The sequence below is a fragment of the Talaromyces atroroseus genome (genome assembly GCF_001907595.1).
Source record: "Talaromyces atroroseus strain IBT 11181 chromosome Unknown scaffold_10, whole genome shotgun sequence".
Lineage (NCBI taxonomy): Eukaryota > Fungi > Ascomycota > Eurotiomycetes > Eurotiales > Trichocomaceae > Talaromyces > Talaromyces atroroseus.
The window spans coordinates 1045739-1065261 of record NW_017971442.1 but is presented as its reverse complement, the minus strand read 5'-3'; the positions used below and the strand labels follow the sequence as shown (position 1 = coordinate 1065261).

At 48.4% G+C, this 19523-nt stretch overlaps 7 protein-coding genes across 7 annotated transcripts; 3 read left to right on the top strand and 4 right to left on the bottom strand.

Moving 5' to 3' along the window:
- Nucleotides 1-890: 890 nt before the first annotated feature.
- UA08_07167 (hypothetical protein) lies at nt 891-2154 on the bottom strand (the record flags this gene model as incomplete). Its single annotated transcript, XM_020262078.1, has 3 exons — nt 891-1590; nt 1671-1888; nt 1966-2154. The coding sequence occupies 3 exons, from the start codon at nt 2152-2154 to the stop codon at nt 891-893; spliced, it is 1107 nt and encodes a 368-aa protein (XP_020117562.1).
- Nucleotides 2155-2839: 685 nt separating this feature from the next.
- Nucleotides 2840-3900, top strand: UA08_07166 (hypothetical protein; the record flags this gene model as incomplete). The annotated part of the gene is made up of 2 exons (XM_020262077.1): nt 2840-2882; nt 3101-3900. 2 exons carry the CDS (start codon nt 2840-2842, stop codon nt 3898-3900), a joined length of 843 nt encoding a protein of 280 aa, XP_020117567.1.
- A 433-nt stretch (nt 3901-4333) lies between these two features.
- Nucleotides 4334-5882, top strand: UA08_07165 (hypothetical protein; the record flags this gene model as incomplete). Its single annotated transcript, XM_020262076.1, has 2 exons — nt 4334-5704; nt 5769-5882. The coding sequence occupies 2 exons, from the start codon at nt 4334-4336 to the stop codon at nt 5880-5882; spliced, it is 1485 nt and encodes a 494-aa protein (XP_020117566.1).
- Nucleotides 5883-6947: 1065 nt separating this feature from the next.
- Nucleotides 6948-9945, top strand: UA08_07164 (hypothetical protein; the record flags this gene model as incomplete). The annotated part of the gene is made up of 7 exons (XM_020262075.1): nt 6948-7243; nt 7353-8032; nt 8212-8427; nt 8491-9385; nt 9447-9688; nt 9782-9827; nt 9879-9945. 7 exons carry the CDS (start codon nt 6948-6950, stop codon nt 9943-9945), a joined length of 2442 nt encoding a protein of 813 aa, XP_020117565.1.
- Nucleotides 9946-10145: 200 nt separating this feature from the next.
- Nucleotides 10146-11327, bottom strand: UA08_07163 (hypothetical protein; the record flags this gene model as incomplete). Its single annotated transcript, XM_020262074.1, has 1 exon — nt 10146-11327. One exon carries the CDS (start codon nt 11325-11327, stop codon nt 10146-10148), a length of 1182 nt encoding a protein of 393 aa, XP_020117564.1.
- Nucleotides 11328-11797: 470 nt separating this feature from the next.
- On the bottom strand, nt 11798-14715 carry UA08_07162 (Xylanolytic transcriptional activator xlnR; the record flags this gene model as incomplete). The annotated part of the gene is made up of 3 exons (XM_020262073.1): nt 11798-11941; nt 11999-14250; nt 14343-14715. 3 exons carry the CDS (start codon nt 14713-14715, stop codon nt 11798-11800), a joined length of 2769 nt encoding a protein of 922 aa, XP_020117571.1.
- Nucleotides 14716-15282: 567 nt separating this feature from the next.
- UA08_07161 (hypothetical protein) lies at nt 15283-19494 on the bottom strand (the record flags this gene model as incomplete). The annotated part of the gene is made up of 2 exons (XM_020262072.1): nt 15283-18585; nt 18652-19494. The coding sequence occupies 2 exons, from the start codon at nt 19492-19494 to the stop codon at nt 15283-15285; spliced, it is 4146 nt and encodes a 1381-aa protein (XP_020117570.1).
- Nucleotides 19495-19523: the final 29 nt, after the last annotated feature.

Below are 19523 nucleotides of genomic sequence, written 5' to 3'. Positions count from 1 at the left end.
ACCTCGATCCACTCAGTAAATGCGGCCCATATAATGCCGTCGCGCTTACACCATTAAGGAGCTAGAACTAGACTGTAGTAGTAGTAACTAGGGAAAGAAAAGAAGATAACAAACACACTTCACAGTTCCATGGCACTCTTATACATCCTTGCTTCTCACAAGCCCTGATCCTACTTCTAGCTTCAAGAACATTCATTCCAGCTTCATATAACAGCTTTGCTCCATAGAAATGGACATATTCTTCACATTATCACTCAAAAGATTTCCCTATTAATATTTTCTTCTTTCTCCAGTTCTATGTTTCCTAGACCTGCGCAAGATGATATGAGATTCAGGTGCGGACAGCATGCAGTGATTGAGGCATAAAGCGGCAGGCCACACGTGCTACTTTCAGAAACCAACAAGCCACGATCTGCCTACTCCTGTCTAGGTAGGTAGGTATACTTTGTTTATTTATTTTCCTTCCTGGGTACCGATGTGAATACGTGTTGATTGCGTCTGATGTATGTTCTTTGTGTATCCATATGCCTAGCTACATACACATACATACATAGTGTGGATTTGTTCATTAGGGGCGGATGCATCACTCATTATTTGATTTGCTTCACTGAGATTATTGACATGGAAACTCAGTAAAGGGCCACTGGTGATGATAAACTGTGGCTTTCTTTTGTTACTCACAGGTTGGATTTGTCGGCTACTGCCATAATACTTCAAGTGTGCTGTGCCATTTCTCGTAGATGACTATTTACATGCACTGCTAGGAGAATATTAGGTTTGTTTAGAATCTTAAGGCTTATATATAGCCATACTTTAAAACATGCACGGAAAAGAATCTTCTTTGATTAATTTCCTTCATTAATTCCCATAACTTGATCTGTAGTAGCTCATCATGAGAACACCTCACCAATTTGCAAAGGTATATTCCAGTAATAGCCGGCAAGAACCATTGCGCCTACGCTCATTATAGCAGCCATCAACACATTCACAGCATTGTTGTCGAGAATATCAAACCCAGTTTCAACTTTTCGACTATTATGGCCCCCCTCAGCAGCGCTCACAACCCTAGAGGGTTGTTGAGATTTAGCCGACGCAAGACCGGCGCTTGTAGCTGTCCTACTGACTGCGTTGGCAGTAGATTCCGTTGCATGGATATCGCTGTCGTACTTGGCCACATCACTATCGGTTGTTGCCGACGGTTTGGTGGATGATGGCCGGACCAGCACCTTGCGGCCGCCGTCACCCTCGACAACCTTTCCAGTCCTCTTATCGACGACACTAGCTTGGAGAAACCCGCCCAAGAAACTATCAAGGAGACTTCCAAGTGTCCCCCATACGGTAACCGCAATTACAAATCCGAGGCGGTCGAAAAGCGACCACGATTCCGCGCAGAAGGGTACAAATAGAACCGACGTTAATGCCACAGTAAAGGCCCCAAAGACGCCTGCAAGAAGCCCAGCTAGTGTAACTCCGCCATTGGTGCCGGGTGGAACGACTTTTAGAGTTGGAGACGTGATGAGTCGAGGTGGTGTCTTAGACAAGATGCCGAGTTCGGACGAGAACGTATCTGCTGCGACGGCTGCATAATTTCTAGAAGCGAATCAAAGACGTCAGAACTAGCATATCCTTGCTTACGGCGCCTGTCGTAATAAATAGTAGCACAAACTCACGCAATGAAGCCAATTACAAATACATCACCAATATCCGCGCCTTGAGCGAAACAAGTTGCCGCGTATCGTTCCTCCTTCCACATAAAATAGATATGTAATGCGACGATAACAGTGGCAACAATCGAGTTTGCAAGTACTTGAAGATGGTTGCGAGCGCCCTCGCCGCCACGAGCACCGGAGGCCGATAATGTCAATTGGGCTTTGATATCATGCTTGACCTAGAAAGAACATTTCAAAAAAGTCAGGAAGCTCTCTGTTTCCGGGGGGAGAAAGCGGTTCAAAAAATATAACGCACCTTTGTCGCTTGGCTTCCACCAAGGTAGAAGACGGTCAAAAGTAGAAACGGCAATATCCACGGATGAAGGACGTGGATAACAGCGGTGGTGGCCGCGGCAAAGATCCCGGCCGGGGTCAATGTTTTGCGGGACCAGGCGCGAAAAACGAGGGCACTAACCGCCGGAACAGCGATAGCCGGATTCACCATGTTTTACTCCTCATATGAAAGGAAGAGAGAGAGACAAAGAACGGTGTTGCACAGATGCTATGGCAACAACAAGTGGCTCGTTGTCGGGAATATTCATTTGGTGGAGCCTCGCGCGATCTGCGGCCCTTGATCAGGTGCTGCAGTGGAGCCTGAGGCCCGCTCCCGCCCTAATGTTTCCTATTCGAGTAATCAGCTTTCATTCCGGCGCTCACGATGACTTTCTCGTTGGAAGCTGACTATGTCAGGATAGACCGTATTTAACAAGAAGAAGGCTTTAAAAGAGTGTCTCATTTTGGTTTTTAACGTGTTGTAAACAATGGTATTGATTGATGTTAAAACACCGTGGTTTCCGTTTGCTTTATTCACCTTTGTGCCCAGCGACTGCCCAAGTCTAGGGATCATGCTGGTCAATGACCGGTAATGGATTATTTTAACTTGTCAAACACGGCCTTTTCCGAAGACATGGTCTAGAAAGTGTACAGTTTAATCGACCCTATGAGAGTACCGAGGTAAACATGGTCCGTTATATCAAAACAGAACCAATCTGTGTAGCTGGCGCCTGGCCGAACTTGACTCATCTCATTGCTAAAATCAAAAACAAGTCAAGGATTCAAAGCTTTTGCTCTTCCTTTATTAACACGTTCCATCTCAAACCTAAGAACTGTCGGGGTTAATGTTAGCAAACATGGCTCCTTCGGAATACAGATTTGAAGACTCTCCTGGGCTAAGTGAGTCAATGATCCCATAGAAGAACACTGCATGCCTTGAACTAATATTTTTTTATCATTATAGGACACAGCTGCGCTATTTGTCGCACCCCACTGCATCACCCTCGAGCAAAAAAGACTTGTTATGGGAAGCACGCAGAACCATGCCCCCGTTTCCATCATACCATGTTCCGCATGGGGCGGACAAGTTCCTGTGATGCGTACTTAATCCTCTTCAGCTTTGTCTCAAGTGAACTCTAACGTTGTTCCCCATAGATGCAAGACTTCCAATGAGCAACATCACAAAAGACACAGTGCGATAGCCGCTTTGGTCAAGGATATCAACCAGAAGAGCAACGTAAAAGCTCCGTCCATTAGAGTCGAGAAAATAGCAAATGCTATCCACGGATACTCCGAAGCATCTATTCTGAATGATCGTCAGGCCCTTGACAGTGCGCTGGCAAAAGATCTCGATTTGGGAGAGCGGATCACCCAAATCCGGGGGAAAACACTGAATGAGAATCTTAAAGACCAAGAGATCCGCCAGATCCTCAGTCGACTTGGATTCGATAAAGATGTCTCTCTCGAACCCAATGAGCAAAGAGCAATGCTCCTGCCCCTGGTAGATGCTATTACCAGTGACATTGAAACCGTCGCTAACGAGTCAAGAGAAACGTTGAAACGGCAGCTAGGGTACTATAAGTACGCAGACAAACGCGCCTATAATGCCATAACTCGGAACCTGAGCTCCCTGAGTCTAGAAAGAGGGGGAGAGGACAGTGCTGGCGACTCGGAGACTTCTGCAGCAGCCGAGGAGGTCTCCGAAGAGGAGTCTCAGGAGGAAGAAGGCGCAAAAGAAGACCCTACGACCAACGATGCCGTTCCCGATCCGAAGCCAGAAGGCAAGGAGAACAACGACGTGAAGGTGGTCAATACGTCGGCTCAACGCAACGACGGAATGAAGTTGATCTTCGTATCAAATAGACCTAAGAGAACTGCTTTTCCAGAACCGAGGCCCCTGAGAGAAAAGAACGTTTAGCATGAGCTGCCACGGGAGTGTGTGTTCATGGATATACGTTGATAGTAGACTGTATTTGTGAGGCTTTTTTTTCGGGTCAGTTGAATAAATTTGTGTTTCCTACCTTTCGTCCACGAGAAAGGCATTGTAGCGAGCCTTCGACGAGTCGCCTGTTAAGTAATTCGGCGATGCATTTGGTCAGATGGAAAATGCAATGGTTTGATGTTTAGATAACGGTCCCGCCACTTAAACAGGGCGCTCTCCACCCAGGCTGGCGGGGTCGATAAGCTTCTTTCCTTGCCAGAAATCCTTCGGTCCCTATTTTCCTCTTTCATATTTCGCGTTGAAGAAATCAGAAATCTTCAATATATTCGCTCGACAATTTGGAATCCGATAGACCACCAACTACCGCGAGCGCTCACCTACAGCAAAAACATTGCATGATATCATCATCATGGCTCTAGAAACCCTGCAGACTATTTCTCCCATCACCAACCAGACCATCGTGACTCGCACTGGCATATCTTCAGAGGAACTCGCCTTGCTCCCGGAGACTGCACAGAAGGCTTTCCGCTCATTTTCGCAAAATACGACCTTAGCCCAACGTCAAGAAATTGTCGCACGAGCCCTGGGGATTCTCGCTAAGAAGAAGGATGCCTTGGGACAGGAGATAACCGAGCAGATGGGCCGGCCCATCGCATACACGGGCGGCGAAGTTGCCACAGCGATCAAAAGAGGAGAATTCTTGAATCGCGCCAGCAATTCGATACTTGGGGAAGAAGGCACCGTGGACGGTGAGCCGGAGAAGGGTTTCAAACGTTATATCAAAAGAAAGCCCGTCGGAGTCGTATTGATTATTTTTGCATGGAATGTGGGTTGCATATCTCTGTCTCTGGGAATTTTAGGACTTGAAACTGATCTCACGTCTTCTTTTGAGCAGTACCCTTACCTCATCCTCGTTAACAGCTTGATCCCTGCTATCCTCGCTGGAAACGCAGTCATTCTAAAACCCTCTCCACAAACTCCCACAGTAGTTGAGCAGGTCGCGTCTGCTTTTCAAGAAGCTGGACTCCCACAGGACGTGATACAATACTTCCATTGCGGGTCTTTGGCTCAGTTGCAAGTCCTTATTCGATCGCCGCTCGTCAATCATATCTGTTTCACTGGTTCCGTTGCCGGAGGATTGGCGGTCCAGAAGGCTGCATCAGATCGGATTATCAATGTTGGTCTTGAGCTTGGAGGCAAAGACCCCGCCTATATCCGCGGTGATGTGGACATCCCTTGGGCTGCGGAAGAAATCGTCGATGGGGCTATTTTCAACAGCGGACAAAGTTGCTGCGCCATCGAGCGGGTCTATGTACACGAGAGTATTCACGACCAGTTTGTTGAGGAAGTTAAGAAAGTCCTCAGCAAGTACCGGGTTGGTGATCCTTTCGATAAGAATACACAGATTGGACCCGTCATCTCGCGACGATCCCAGGAGACATTCAATGCACATGTTGCAGAAGCTTTGGCCCACGGTGCAAAGGATGAAACTCCAGAAAATGAAACATTCAAGAACATGCCCCCCGATGGTAACTTTGTGAAGCCCACGCTTCTCACTGGCGTCACGCATGATATGCTTGTTATGAAAGAAGAGACCTTTGGACCCGTTATCCCAGTCATGCGAGTGAAGAGTGATGAAGAAGCCGTGAGGCTGATGAATGACAGCGAATTCGGTCTTACAGCTAGTGTATGGACAAAAGACGTTGCGGCAGCGGAGTCGATTATCGACAAGATTGAAGCCGGCACGGTGTTCATCAACCGGGCCGATTTCCCAAGTCCGGTATGTTCCCCCCCCCCTTTTTTTTTCAACCTCGTCCTCTCTCTGAGACTAACAAATTGAGTAGGATCTGGCTTGGACCGGATGGAAGAACTCCGGACGAGGCGTGACACTAAGCAAGTTTGGGTTTGACCAATTTGTGAAACTGAAGAGCTACCACGTCAAAGATTATCCGAAATAAGCTATCCCTCTTCGTTGCCTCTGTTGGAAATAGTTACATGTACAAATCTTTCCTTTATATGGAGTAAACATCTGTGGATATGAAATTAGACCCGGGCTAGACTGGATTCAGGAGTTGCGCCGACCTCCGTGTCTAATTGTAGAATGCCTCTAAATTGCTGCATCTAAGTTCCTAGTGCATGCATAGACTCGCCAGGTAAACAAGCATGGAGCAACTAATCTATCTCAACGTACAGGATTTTATGCTGGCAAGACATCCTTGAATGCCCACCCGCATGAATCAAGGAGCCAGGAACTAGGCAACAATCGATAGATAAGAAGACAAGGGATGTTTTTGTGATTACTCTATCTACTACGTAGTTATCTACATACGACGATATCGACTAGCCGCCTTAGATCGAAAAGCTTATCTAATCTTGACCCAGAAATAGAAGGCGCTAGGCTCCACCGGGCAAACACAGAAAACAGGGCAAACAAAGCAAACAAAGCAAACAGCCAGGCGCTGCGTCCCGATTGGCCGGTGGTCCTATGACTTGCCTTACTTCCATATTGATCATGGAATCTTGCTTATGCCGCTGATGATAGCTTTCTTGTCTTGTTGCATCGGACATGGACCCGTCTTCATTCTTCATCGAGGCAGTGCGGATCGCCGCCGTCATGCCCCTCGTGTCTGGCCCATAGGAGCGTGTTTGCCTACTCCATGACGCTCCTGGGCCCCGCAGCAGCCAAACAAGGCACCAACCAGCCTGATTCAAAATCATATGTTGTGTAGCAGTTGTTTGCAGGCATGGAGACCAGCGGTCCTGTCGAATCCAGACGGCTGTTGGCCCATGGGTTTGTGGGGTAGCTGTCCGTGTTACTGTTAGTTGCATATCTAGAGCAAGGGCCCTGCTCTTCTGAGTTATTAATTAGGTACCTAATGCGCTTGTCATTACGTATCTTGTCTCTGACATAGTTACATAAAATAGGTTTCTCCTGTGGACGGGGCCATAGCCTACTTATTCTTCATAAGAATCATCGACAGCCGGGAAACTGCCCCCTTTTACTACACTAAGCAACTGCCGCCATGTCTCCAGCTCTTCTTGCGAACAGCTCGGTCGATATCGTTGACATCCGTGAAAACGATACCACCTTTTCGGCTGCCGCGGCTATTCAAGATGGCTTGAGTCCTCCCCAGGGCAAGGACCGCTCCTTTCCCACCCTGTTGCTATACGATGCTGCAGGGCTGCGTCTGTTCGAGGAGATTACGTATTTAGACGAATACTACCTGACTAATACAGAGATTGAAGTATTGGAAAAGCATGCGAGGACTATTGCCGAGAGACTTCCAGATCAATCACAGTTGGTGGAGCTGGGTAGCGGGTGTGTTTATTTTCCCGGACATGCCGAATATCACAAGCCATGCAGAGCTGTCGATGGCACCTTTTTAACCTCCTTCTTACCGCTGGAATTTTAACAAAAACAATTCTAGGAACCTCCGTAAGATCGAGATCCTGCTAAGGGAGTTTGAAAGCCTGCAGAAGCGAGTAGATTACTACGCTCTGGATTTGTCATTAGAGGAACTCCAACGTACTTTTGCGCAGGCTTCTCCTCATTCCTACCAATACGTTCGCTTCCGCGGCCTCCACGGTACCTATGACGATGCCTTGGAGTGGATGAAGAACCCTCAGAACAGACGGCATCCCACATGTGTTCTCTCGATGGGATCATCTATAGGAAATTTCAACCGAGAGGAAGCTGCAGATTTCTTGCGTCAATATGCCGAACTTCTAGGCCCAACTGATTCCATTATCATTGGCCTTGATGGCTGTAAAGACAAAGATAGAGTCTACCGCGCTTATAATGATTCGAAGGGCACCACTCTTCGCTTCTATAGAAATGCGCTAGTCCATGCCAACGCCGTCTTAGGCTATGAGGCGTTCAAACTGGACCAATGGGATATCGAATGCTCGTATGACGAAGTTGATGGCTGCCATCGGGCGTTTTATGTGCCTACGAAAGATGTATCCATCAATGGTGTATCAGTCAGCAAGGGAGAAAGAGTCAAGTTTGAAGAAGCATACAAATACGACTCCCGCGAAAGAGACGAACTGTGGCGTAACGCGGGGCTCATCAACGTGGCAGCGTTGGGAAATAGTCTGGACAATTATCGTACGTCAAGATTTCCCCGCATTTGTCTCTTTTGTACATGCATCCCTGCATAGTATATACTATCCAGCATAGCTCGATCAGTTTCACTACCATTTGATTCACTACCTGGACTGGATAGTCAAGACGCGCATCAATCTGTACGCACAGGCTAGTGGACTTGCGCTAACTCATCTTTCTAGATCTCAATATGCTATCACCGTCAAGCGTCAGTTACCCAACTCTTCCAGCTGAGTATGCGCCTAATCCGGTGCCCTCCTGGGAAGAATGGAGGTCACTCTGGACAGCTTGGGATATTGTCTCGAAGACGATGGTCCCTCGGGATGGGTTGATCTCTAAGCCGATCAAGCTGAGAAATGCTTTAATCTTTTACCTAGGACACATCCCCACGTTCCTTGGTAAGTAGCTACTACCTAGCATGTGCAGAAAAGTGTAACGACACTATACTGACTTTCGGGTAGACATTCACTTGACCCGTGCAACGCGTGGCAAGCTTACGGATCCGAAATATTATCCGCAGATTTTTGAACGCGGTATTGACCCGGATGTGGATAATCCCGAGCAGTGCCACGACCACAGTGAAATACCTGATGAATGGCCTGCCCTAGGAGAAATTTTGCAGTACCAGGAAAATGTTCGCAGTCGGGTGCAGTCTCTCCTGAGAATGGAAGGCTTATCAAGGAACCGATTGCTCGGCGAAGCTCTTTGGATTGGGTTTGAGCATGAGGTCATGCACCTGGAAACATTCTTATACATGCTTCTACAGAGTGATAAAATCTTGGCTCCCTTAGGAGTTAAAAAACCAGATTTTGAGAAAATGGCGCTCATTGCAGAGCAAAACGCGAAGCCAAACCAGTGGTTCAGAATTCCTGAACTGGCATTTACGGTTGGGCTGGATGATTCGGATCTCAGTAGCATGCCAAAGGAATCTTTTGGCTGGGACAATGAGAAACCAAAAAGAAATGTCGCCGTACATTCTTTCGAGGCTCAGGGGCGCGCCATCACTAACAGGGAATATGCACATTACATGAAGGAAGCAGGAATACATCGTATACCGGCCTCATGGGTGATCCAAGCTGCGAATAGCTGGAACAACACTTTCAACGGACTCCATACGAATGGAGTTTCAAATGGACACGGCAATACCATGGACGAGTACGCCGTGCGAACGGTCTTTGGATTATTACCATTCGCTTGGGCAGCAGACTGGCCGGTCATGGCGTCATATGACGAATTGGCCGGATATGCTGCATGGAAGGGTTGTCGACTTCCCACTTTTGAGGAAGCGAGGTCCATTTATAAGCATGCTGCGGCGCTTAAGCGGGGACATGCCCCTGACAGCGTCGACCGTGTAAGGTGAGCAAGCTATACATCTGATCCAGAAGGAGTTCTACTTTAATTAACATATATATGTTAGCAATGGACACTCGAAAACCCTCAGAAGTGGAAGTCGAACCAAAATTGCATCCTCAGAGCCCGTTTTCATCGATCTGTCTGACGCCAACGTCGGATTTAAGAATTGGCACCCCGTCCCTATTACCCCCAATGGCGATAAACTCGCTGGACAAGGTGAATTGGGCGGTGTATGGGAATGGACCAGCACCCCGTTGAATCGACATGAGGGATTCCAGGAGATGGAGGTCTATCCTGGATACACTGGTAATTACATCTTCTGTTAAGTGGATACGATAGGAGACTAACCGCCCTTGTTGATAGCCGATTTCTTCGATGGAAAACATAACATTGTACTAGGTGGATCGTGGGCTACGCATCCTCGCATCGCAGGACGAACCAGTTTGTAAGTTCTGTCTTCAGCGGGTCTTCATCTTCTTTACTAATTTCGTAACAGTGTAAACTGGTATCAGCATAATTATCTATATGCCTGGACTGGAGCAAGGCTTGTACGCGATATTTAATTGTATGATACAGGTTACTAGTTTACTCGATTTCATTACTTGTTTGAGAATGTATCACATATGAATATTTGGCAGATTGGCAGGAATTCACACATTAAACACAACTTTCATTCCCGTATCGAGTGGTTTTAGGTTTATTCATATCTTACATGCAGGTTCAGGTATTTTCGTATGAAGCATATTTTTAGGCGATGTGTACATTATAGATGAAATCCAGGCTGATCCGAAACCTCACAAAATCTCCACAAGCCAGCGTCTCGAGCTGCCTGCTTTACCGAGCCCAACTCGTCATCAGTCACGGCTCTATTGATATCTGCATATCTGACAGTTTCGTCTTCATCATCTTTCCCCGAGGCCACCTTCCTTCGCTTCTTCCCTACATGCGCATCCGGATGATACTGCTCCATAACATGCACATACAAATCTGTCGAAACATTCTGTGCCAACCACCTCATAATCTCTCTCCCTTCACCCTCCTTCCCCGGCATAACAAGATGTCTCAACAACACACCTCTCTGCGCAACGCCATCAGACGTAAAACTCAAATCTCCCACCTGCCTATACATTTCTTTGATCGAATCCCTCGCCACTTCGGCATAATTATCCGCTTTCAACAGGCGTCTCGACGTCGACGAGTCCCACACCTTGAAATCCGGCAGATATATATCCACCAGCCCATCCATAAGCTTCAACGACTCGATGGAATCGAAAGAAGAGGTATTATACACAATAGGCACCTTCAACCCCATCTCCCTCGCGGCCAAAATCGCCAACGCAACTTGCGGAACAACATGTTCGGGAGTCACGAAATTGATATTGTGCACGTTCCCGACTTCTTGGAGCTTGAGCATCCATTCCGCGAGCTCGTCCGGTGTGAGATCGAACCCATTCCGCTGATGCGCGATGTCGTGGTTCTGACAGAACACGCAGCGCAGGTTGCAGCCGGAGAAGAATACGGATCCGGATCCGTGGTGGCCCTGGATACAAGGTTCTTCGCCTCGGTGGGGTGCGATTACGTTGACTTTGACCGTTTCTGCACCAATGAGGCATACGCCTGTCCTTTCGTAGCGGTTTACGCCGCATAGCCGCGGGCAGAGGTTGCAGTTGCGGAGGTGCGAGTAGGCGAGAGATCGCTTTTTGGCGCTGTCGATTGAGGTCAGGAGTTGGTAGCGTGGGATGTAGTCGTCGAGGAGGTACTGCGGAGGGATTCCGAGGTGGCGTTTTGTTATTTTGGGTTGATAGTTGATGATATTTGAGTGGGTGTATGGGCACACTCGTGCTGAAGATAGTGTTCCTCCTGTTGTTGTTGTCGCCTTTTGCGAAACGAGGAGGCTGCCAGCAGTCCCTCTTATAGAGATTGTCGTTCTGCCTGGCATGAGCATTGTTATTGGTTCATGTCAGTTGGGAGCTCAGTTTTCTTCACCCCCCCTTTGTTACCCAGTCTTTTGCTCGTTGTCGAGCAAGCGACGAGAAGAAAAGAAGTAGATCGGTTAGAAGAACATGCCGGATAAGATAAGCTTATCGGTGGACAAAGGACGTCATAGCGCGAAGTCTCGCAAACCAATCATAGCGGAATAATTACATTTCACATATATATACAATACATATTGTAACTAATGACAGGGGAAAAAAAAATACAACGTATATTGCTATGGGAAAATCGCATACTGCAGGGTTGTACATATACAATACAGGGGTATTCGGCAACTAAATAATCAATCCGCCAGACACGCATCGAAATGGCTAAGCACAACTCTTCGATTTGGTTTTCATTTCCATCCTACCAGTGCTGACCCCCAAGTCCATGCCATATAGTCATTGTTGAAGTACAAACAGACTTGCTATAGTCCCCCTACAGAGCCAGTCCGCTGCCATCGCCTGCCCATCGGTAAAGGGAAAGCACCTCGCGCCGTCTTTGCTGTTGCTCGCCAAAATCGTCGGGCATTCGGCCACGCACTTGTGCCAGAGCTGAGCGCATGACTTTGCGGAAATTTCGCTGAAGGTTATCCGTCAGTGAACAAGCTAGCAAAAAGTAGAGAAGAAAAAGGCATACCTGGTACTCTGTGTTCAACGTCACAACGCAAGCCTCATGCGCGCGAACGATCGTCTCGCATGCTCTGACAACGCTGGGATCGACGTCGGCTTGCAATTTATCGGCTGTTAGCAACAACAAAAAACTCCCTTGCAAAAGATAGATGCCAAAGAAGAACGGCATAAAGCTCAGATCAGGGTCGTATTCCAAAATATCAGAAGCCGCCTCTGCGGCCTTGACGGCATGTCCCATAGCCGTGATGAAAGCCTCTGACGAGATCCACAAGTCGTTGTCATCCAGTAGAGAGATAGGATCCCATTTTCCAACTAGGAGTATGTGTAGCACGTGCATAATATGATTACCGTAGGCGACAACCATCCTCGTCTGCATTAAGGATTCGTTCATTCGAGACCCAGCGGTGCTCGACGACCTGGCTGATGGGCTGACATGGTCGATTCCTGTGGGCTGCGGGTTGATGCCAGATTCATTTTCGTTGCCAAAATTACCCAGAGACGCGGCATGCCGGGCTTCAAATTCCCGCAGGCTCTGCTCGTAGACATCAAGCTGTCGGGTGATCTCAACAATCTGGCTATCCCACTCCCTGCTGCTTCGAAAATGAGCACCAAATCGAGGATGGTTCCGGGCGTGATTGAGATCAACAATCTCGCCGAGAATAGTCATCAAAGGCAAGAAATACCCAAACATGCCATGGCCATTACACTCGAAACTTGGGCCTGCTCGTCGATAGCCGGCATTTGAAAAATCGCCAGCATGCCAGACATCGTCATTCATCGGCTGTAAGAGGCCTTCGCACTCTTTATCTAGGAGCGTCAAGGGCCGGTTATAGCATAAGGCTAGATGGCGATCCATTACATAAAGAAGCCACCATATGCGCCTGCGCTCTTCACGCTCTTCCTCGGTGACATGACCGTTTGAATTAGAGGCGCCATTTTCCCGCGACTGCTTGAGCTCCATCTCGACGTTGCCATCTCTTGTAGGCCCTCGTGGCTGCGAAGGTGTTGGCGGAAGCTCACGTCCAAGTTTCAACTCTCGCGCCAATGACCATGCTGCTGCCCACCACCGGATGCTCGCCGCCTTGTACTCGCTTGCTGATATAACAGTTGCCAGATGAATGTAGGTGGCTACATCATCGACTGCCCCTGTAGCGCTGCTCTGGGCACCTAGTTGATCCATCGATACGCCAAACCCACCCAATGCGACACCATTAATTACCGCATTAGCAGCGTAGTTTGGAGAAGCTTCTCCTGGCGTGGGACCATGTATCAAAGGTCGAAGTAGCCCAACTGCAAGCTCCAACAATTTCTGGCAAATTCTTCCACGTGCGGATGGTGGAGATGTCAAAAATGCCGCGTCACTGGTCTGTGCTGCTACCCATAGCATACTCGCTAATAAGGCTGGACTGCATGTGCGAGGTTGGCTCGGATGTAAGATGGAGTTCTTTCTGAATACATGCCCAACCACATATGGTGACTGCGGGAAAATATGCGAAGCGGATGAGCTGGCAAAGTAAAGGTCAAGAAGGTCACATGCCAGTGACTGCGGAATAATAGACACTATGTGAGGTATCACGGGCTCCAGAACAGGATATTTGAGAGTGCTGGCGAGGCCCGTGGACATACTCAATGGCGGGAACCCCACGGATGGGCCTGGAAGGGGCAGCCATCCAGGAGACTGTGCTGGAGGATCAAGGCCAACGAACTGGTTTGCAGATGTATCTTCTCCAGAATTTGCAAACTGATAGGGGTTTATATTTGTTGCACCGTGGTCAACCAGGTTATATGTGTCATGGAACCCATTAAGCCCAGCGGGAACAAGTGAGGATGGGGAGCGTGACTGCAAGTCTCGCAGATTAGGCACCTGAATAAATGACCGATCTGCGTCGTGTACCTGACCATAGCCATTCATCGCAATGGAATTCATGTTCGCAGCAAAATACTGCCTTGATCGTGTTTGCGGTGGTGGCACCGACTGCGGCTGCTGGGATATTTCATGCAAGGTATTACCCCCCGGCTGATCAGTCTGCGTCTCTTGGAATTGCTGTTCTGTATCATCGATTTGAATCATATGCAATTTCGGATGCTTCCCTGATGTTGGAGATGGGTCTGAAGCCGTATCAAAGCCCGCAGGATCTGATATAACAACCCGCGACCCATTTGCAGCAGCCGCCTTGGCCGCTGCTTCTGCCAGATCTTTCTTCGAGGCTTTGCCGCGCTTTTTTCTTTCTCGGACATATTCACAGCTTAGACCGGATTCTATAGCATTTCACAACCGGGAAGAAAAGAAGGAAAAGACAGATTTAGTTTAGTTTTCCCAATGTGTTAGGTGAGATGGATATCTAACTCACCAGTGCAGTGTGCACACGGACTTTGTCCGTCGCATTTAGTCCGCAGCTGGTTGCATTGGTCGCAGGCACGACTGATCCGGCGGCGTACTGCCGACGTGTCGGAATGCTTGCGTATAGCTGATCTTGCATCGGAGAGAGAGTTACGAATGGCGGGTACTTTGAAATTGGGGTAATCAGCTGACGGGCTGGCCGACTTTTGGTGCCGTAGATGATGGTTATGATCTGTCTTGGTAGAAGATGCGTCGTCCAGTTCGGCCTCACGCGCGAGGCGCAATTGCTCGAGGGCGTACTCGGAGCTTTCGGCGAGGGTATCCAGCCCGGGAGTTTGCGACTGCGTAGGAGATTCCGAAGGATGATGTATTGTCGCAGACATAGTTTTGCAGCAGTCTATAAGACAGCAACTCAAGCTGCGCAATGGATGACCACTCTGGATACAAAGTGTTACCGGAGTAGTAAAGGCATGGCGCGAAGTTGTCTCAACCCGCCACCAGGTCGGCTGACGAGAGAGAAAGGTCTTCTCTTTTCCCGAGTGAAACCCCTAGGCCTACAATTGACCTTCGACGAAGAAGTGATGAAGAGCGGCAGAGGCGAGAAAGATGCGAGACGGACTAAGGAAGAGTGCGGGGCTCCACACATTTTTAGATTTGCTCCGGACGGGACGGCGCTAACCTATACTGGATTGAGGAAGTACAACTCCAATTTCAAGGCATAAGAATTCCAAATATAATATAGATAGATGATTATATATTTATATACACATGTGTTGATGCATGGCTGACGTGTGGCGTGCATTGTATAATAATAAAACTCCAACCAAATGCTGACAAAAAACCAACGCCGTGCGTAAATAAATAATACATGGTTCCCTGTACACGTCCTGTTGCAACAAAATCTAATTTACAATATAACATTAATAAGGAGCATTTCTTCGTGTGATAGATCAGCTGAAGAAATACTGGCTGTCCTTCAATCGCTTGACGTCGAATTCTCCCTTCTTGGGAATATCACGGAACTCAAGTGGCAGCCACGCCCATATCATCTTCGGCTTGGCTTGCCGACGAGGCTTCTCGTTTTCACCGTCTTCCTCTACTTCTTGAGCCTCCGGCTCAGCAAGCATCCTTTCTTCCTCGGTCGTCTGCTCACCGTCGGCTTCAGGGTTCACGTGCGGGTCAAGATCGGTGAACAAGCTGACCACAGCGGGGTCCTTCTGGTCAATAATTGAAGGGCTAAAGGAAGTGTGCTGTCGCTGGTCGATGCTGATATTACCCACTCCAGTTTCACCTAGGGTAGAGGCTACCGCCAAATCATTGTGAGTGCCATTCATGTTTTCGAAAATGCTCGCTGCTGTTTTCATGGCACGGCCTTTCTCTTGCAACACTGGATCATCCGATCGGAGGAGAGTCTGTCGTTGATGCTCCAACAACAGCTCTGCCGTCTGTGAATTCTTGGTGTGGTTTGCCTTGCGATAGGAAGATATTTCTTTAGCAATGCGGGAGCTCTCTGGGATCTTAGCCAAGAAGATATAGCCATCATAGCGCGCACGGAACTCGGCCGCCAGTCTTCCGATAATATCATCCGTATGCATCCGAATGAAACAGTCACGCAAAGCAATGTTCATCGTGTCGATATCGCATGCATGTGTCCAGAAAGAATCATGGACAGCAGAGAATACGAGTCCCTTGCGGTGGCAATCAATAGCAGAAAGCATCATATGGGTGGCGTCCAGTGAGTGAATGAAGTTCGGAGGAAAAGCCTGCAGTTGCTTGCGCTTAGAGACATTTTCCGATGTTGTATCCCTAAGAAGTTGCAAACTCTGCAGCGTGGTGTAAACACGACGACATTTCGACGCTCGGTAAGGCTGAACCACAGGGAGACCCAACGGTGTAGTCCAGATAATAGTGGATCTAAACATTTTGAGAGGATCCATATCGCTATCCTTTTTGCTCTTACCACGTGAAGAATTGTCTTTTAATGCCTTCTTAGTGAGAACGTCGAGTTGATCCGGGGATACGGCTTGACTAATTCTAGTGACACAGTCACCCAGCCAGTATTGAATCGAATGGGCGCCACTGAAGATGGTGCTTAGTGCTTCGAAAATAGCTGCTGCAACGTACTTGCTGATACCCGAAACTGATTCAAGCCCTGGGTAGTGTGCAGCAAGCTGTCGCCGAACCTGACGGATCGCACCAACGAAGGTGACACCGTACACGTTAGTCATAACAGTCTGCTTGACGATCTTTCGCTTGATTTTGCCCTGAAGAAGTTTGGCGATTTCATTTCCGGCTGCAGCATCCCGATCGACCTTCTCAGTGACAAAGTCGGCGACACCGGTGTAAATATCCTTGGGCCGGTCACCAGGTTCTAGATTGACATGTTGAGCACCTTCCATATCTCCTCCCAACGCCGCATAGTGCTGAAGACCGTTACACGAGCCATCCTGGTGAATGGGCAATCGGGACATGTAATCTTCAGGGTTTTCCAATTGAAGCGCATTTCGTAATTCGCAGCAAGCTGCAAGACACTGCCATGGATCCTCCGCTTCCAAGAACCATCTCCGACCATGCAGGCCCTTATTAGCCGAATCAAGAATGTCGTCCAGATGCTCCATGGCGAATTCTTCTCTTTCCTTCAAACTTGCCTTGTCATATCCATAGACGTTGGAAAGATGGATCTTCAGCCATCTTAAACCAGTTGCGCCTAGCCTCTTAGCCTTTTTGAATAGAAGCAAAGAACGGGCATTATCTGCGGACATCTGATTCAGATACGCCGGAAGTGGGTAAGCGCGACCACGGAAATCCATATTGTGAGGGAGGTAAAATGTCTCATTCTTGTATGCGCGAGCAATCTCCATTTGAAAGTTGATGAAACATCTCTGCGAATGGAGACCGGATCGAAGGTTTTCCACTTCACGGAGCTTGTGGTTGTACAATTTGAGGCCCTCTGCGTCGCCTTCTTCGGGTTTGACTGGCATTGGGATCTCTGGGTCGAGTGGAGGGATTTTGGCATAACCCTTGCCAGAGTTCCACGCTTCTAGCATGACATCAAACACGTCGTTGTTGATGGTCCATGCTGTTTTCCCCAGAATGTCCAAGCCAGCGCGAACTTCTGGGAGGCCGCCATCTTCAAGGGCTTTCTTCATGTAAGTCTTCTGAAGGGTGTCGCCAGGTGTGCAGCGCATCATATGGCTGCGGTAGCCCAGGAAACCACCTTCATCGAACTGAGACCACTGCTTGGGTTCGGATAACATCGGCATGTGACGAGCTTGAATGGCACTAGGTGCCTCGCGAATAAGTCTCCGGCTGACTTGAGGATGAGCATGTATGACACCGAACTTTCTTCCTCGGGAAATTTCGTATGAATGTTGAAAGGCGGGCTCCATGATGATGACGCGTTCCTTGGTATTTGGATCTTCTTGGGGCACAGGTGCTTTCGCACAGTCAAACAAGAGAGACAGCAACACACCCCCTACCCTAGCATGAATCTCGACTGGCCAAGCGCAATTGGGATCCAGATGTTCGTTCTGTTTCACAAGGTTCTTGAACTGCATACGACCTTCTTTTTTGTTGCGGGTTTCCATCACCTTCTTAATCAACTTTTGGCGACGGAGATCGTCTTCGACTCGAGCAAGCATTGCCTGGGCGACCACTTCGTTTTGAACTTCCTGCCCGAGAGATGTCACCACCGCTGGGACCCTAATACCTTTCTCAACACCAGCCCGAGCAAACAGATGAATCATGTGCATCACCGTGACAGCGGCCAGCGTATCAGGCGGCAAAGCACGCAAGAAGATCCCATAGTCAGCTCTTTCTGAATTCTCAAGGCCGCCGCGGGTACGACTCTTTGCAGATGGCACAAGGGCTATCTCTTCTTTGATTTTGACAACTAAATCGTTAAACCACTGTTCCAGAAGATCACTCATCGTTTTGCCACCACCAGAAGTGTCGACGCCGGCAGCTCTCATGGCGGCCATTTCTCTTTGCCAACGCTCCTTGGCAGTATCCACAGCTTTCTTCTCCAATTCCAGCTGCCGTGTGCGTCGCCGCTCTTTAGATTCTTCTGAGTCCAAATCGTCCGAATCAATGATTTTATCAGTTTTAGGAAATAACGACAATGTTTTCTTTAGTGACGAAAGACCAAGTCCCTTTTGCTGGGTCTCAAGTACCTGAACATCATCGACGGGGGCGGGAGTCTCTTCGGTCTCCTCGGGTTTTGTCTCGAAATTTGGTATCCCCGTGGGACAGATCTAGATTAACGGGAATCTTGTAAGCTTCTCATCATTCCGATAACAGAAAAAGAACTAAAGCCTTACCTGTGAGATTTCACCTAGATCCCGTTCCGTGAGAAGATCATTCATATACATGATTTCATCCTCAAAAGAATTCTGCTGGACCATATTCCAATATCTTCTCACAAGGCGTTCGCGCTTTGAACCATGAAAGATTCGAAGGGCCATTCGCAACATAACGGCCATGGTCCTGGCATTAGGCTTTAGATTTCCCTGAGGCAGTTTGACCTCAAACCACACCTGCACACTCGCTGCTTTCTGCAGGGCTTCTTCCCTACTCTGATTCGCAATCATGTCGGTCACTACCAGCTCGAGATATCGGTTGTGTAGATCCAAGAACACGGGATCTTTTGGATCATAAAACTGCGCCATGCGGTCGAGCACGCGCGCCGCATTTTCAACGTCTCGAGTCTTGAGAGCAACTGTAAACCTAGCCAGCATATTGCTAACGGTACCTCCAACACCGCGTGACCTTTTCAACGAAGGTTCCGTGGTCAACTGGCTTTCCTGTATCACGATGGCAGGTTCGTTATAGAGAGGCGGTAGTGTCCATGTTTCACCATAACCCTGAGAAGTCGCACTCGGATATCCCATACTCTCAAAGGAAATATGAGTTGTGTCATGATTTAAATTTAAAAGTGACGATTCTTCAGCGGTCGTTGCGAGATGTCGGACAGGTTGAGAGAAGGACCGGCGGCGGCGCAACGTCGACGGTGTAGAGGATGAAGAACCAGGGGCATTTTCGGGTCGGTTTAGTTGTGTATGGAGTCGAACATTAGCCGGGCAGAGCCATGGCACAGGCAATTGCTCAGTTGACAGGCGTAGATGATGGAAGACATTCCTGCGACGGGCAGCACGAGTCAACATGGCTGGTTGCTTGTCAATGGACTTGGAAG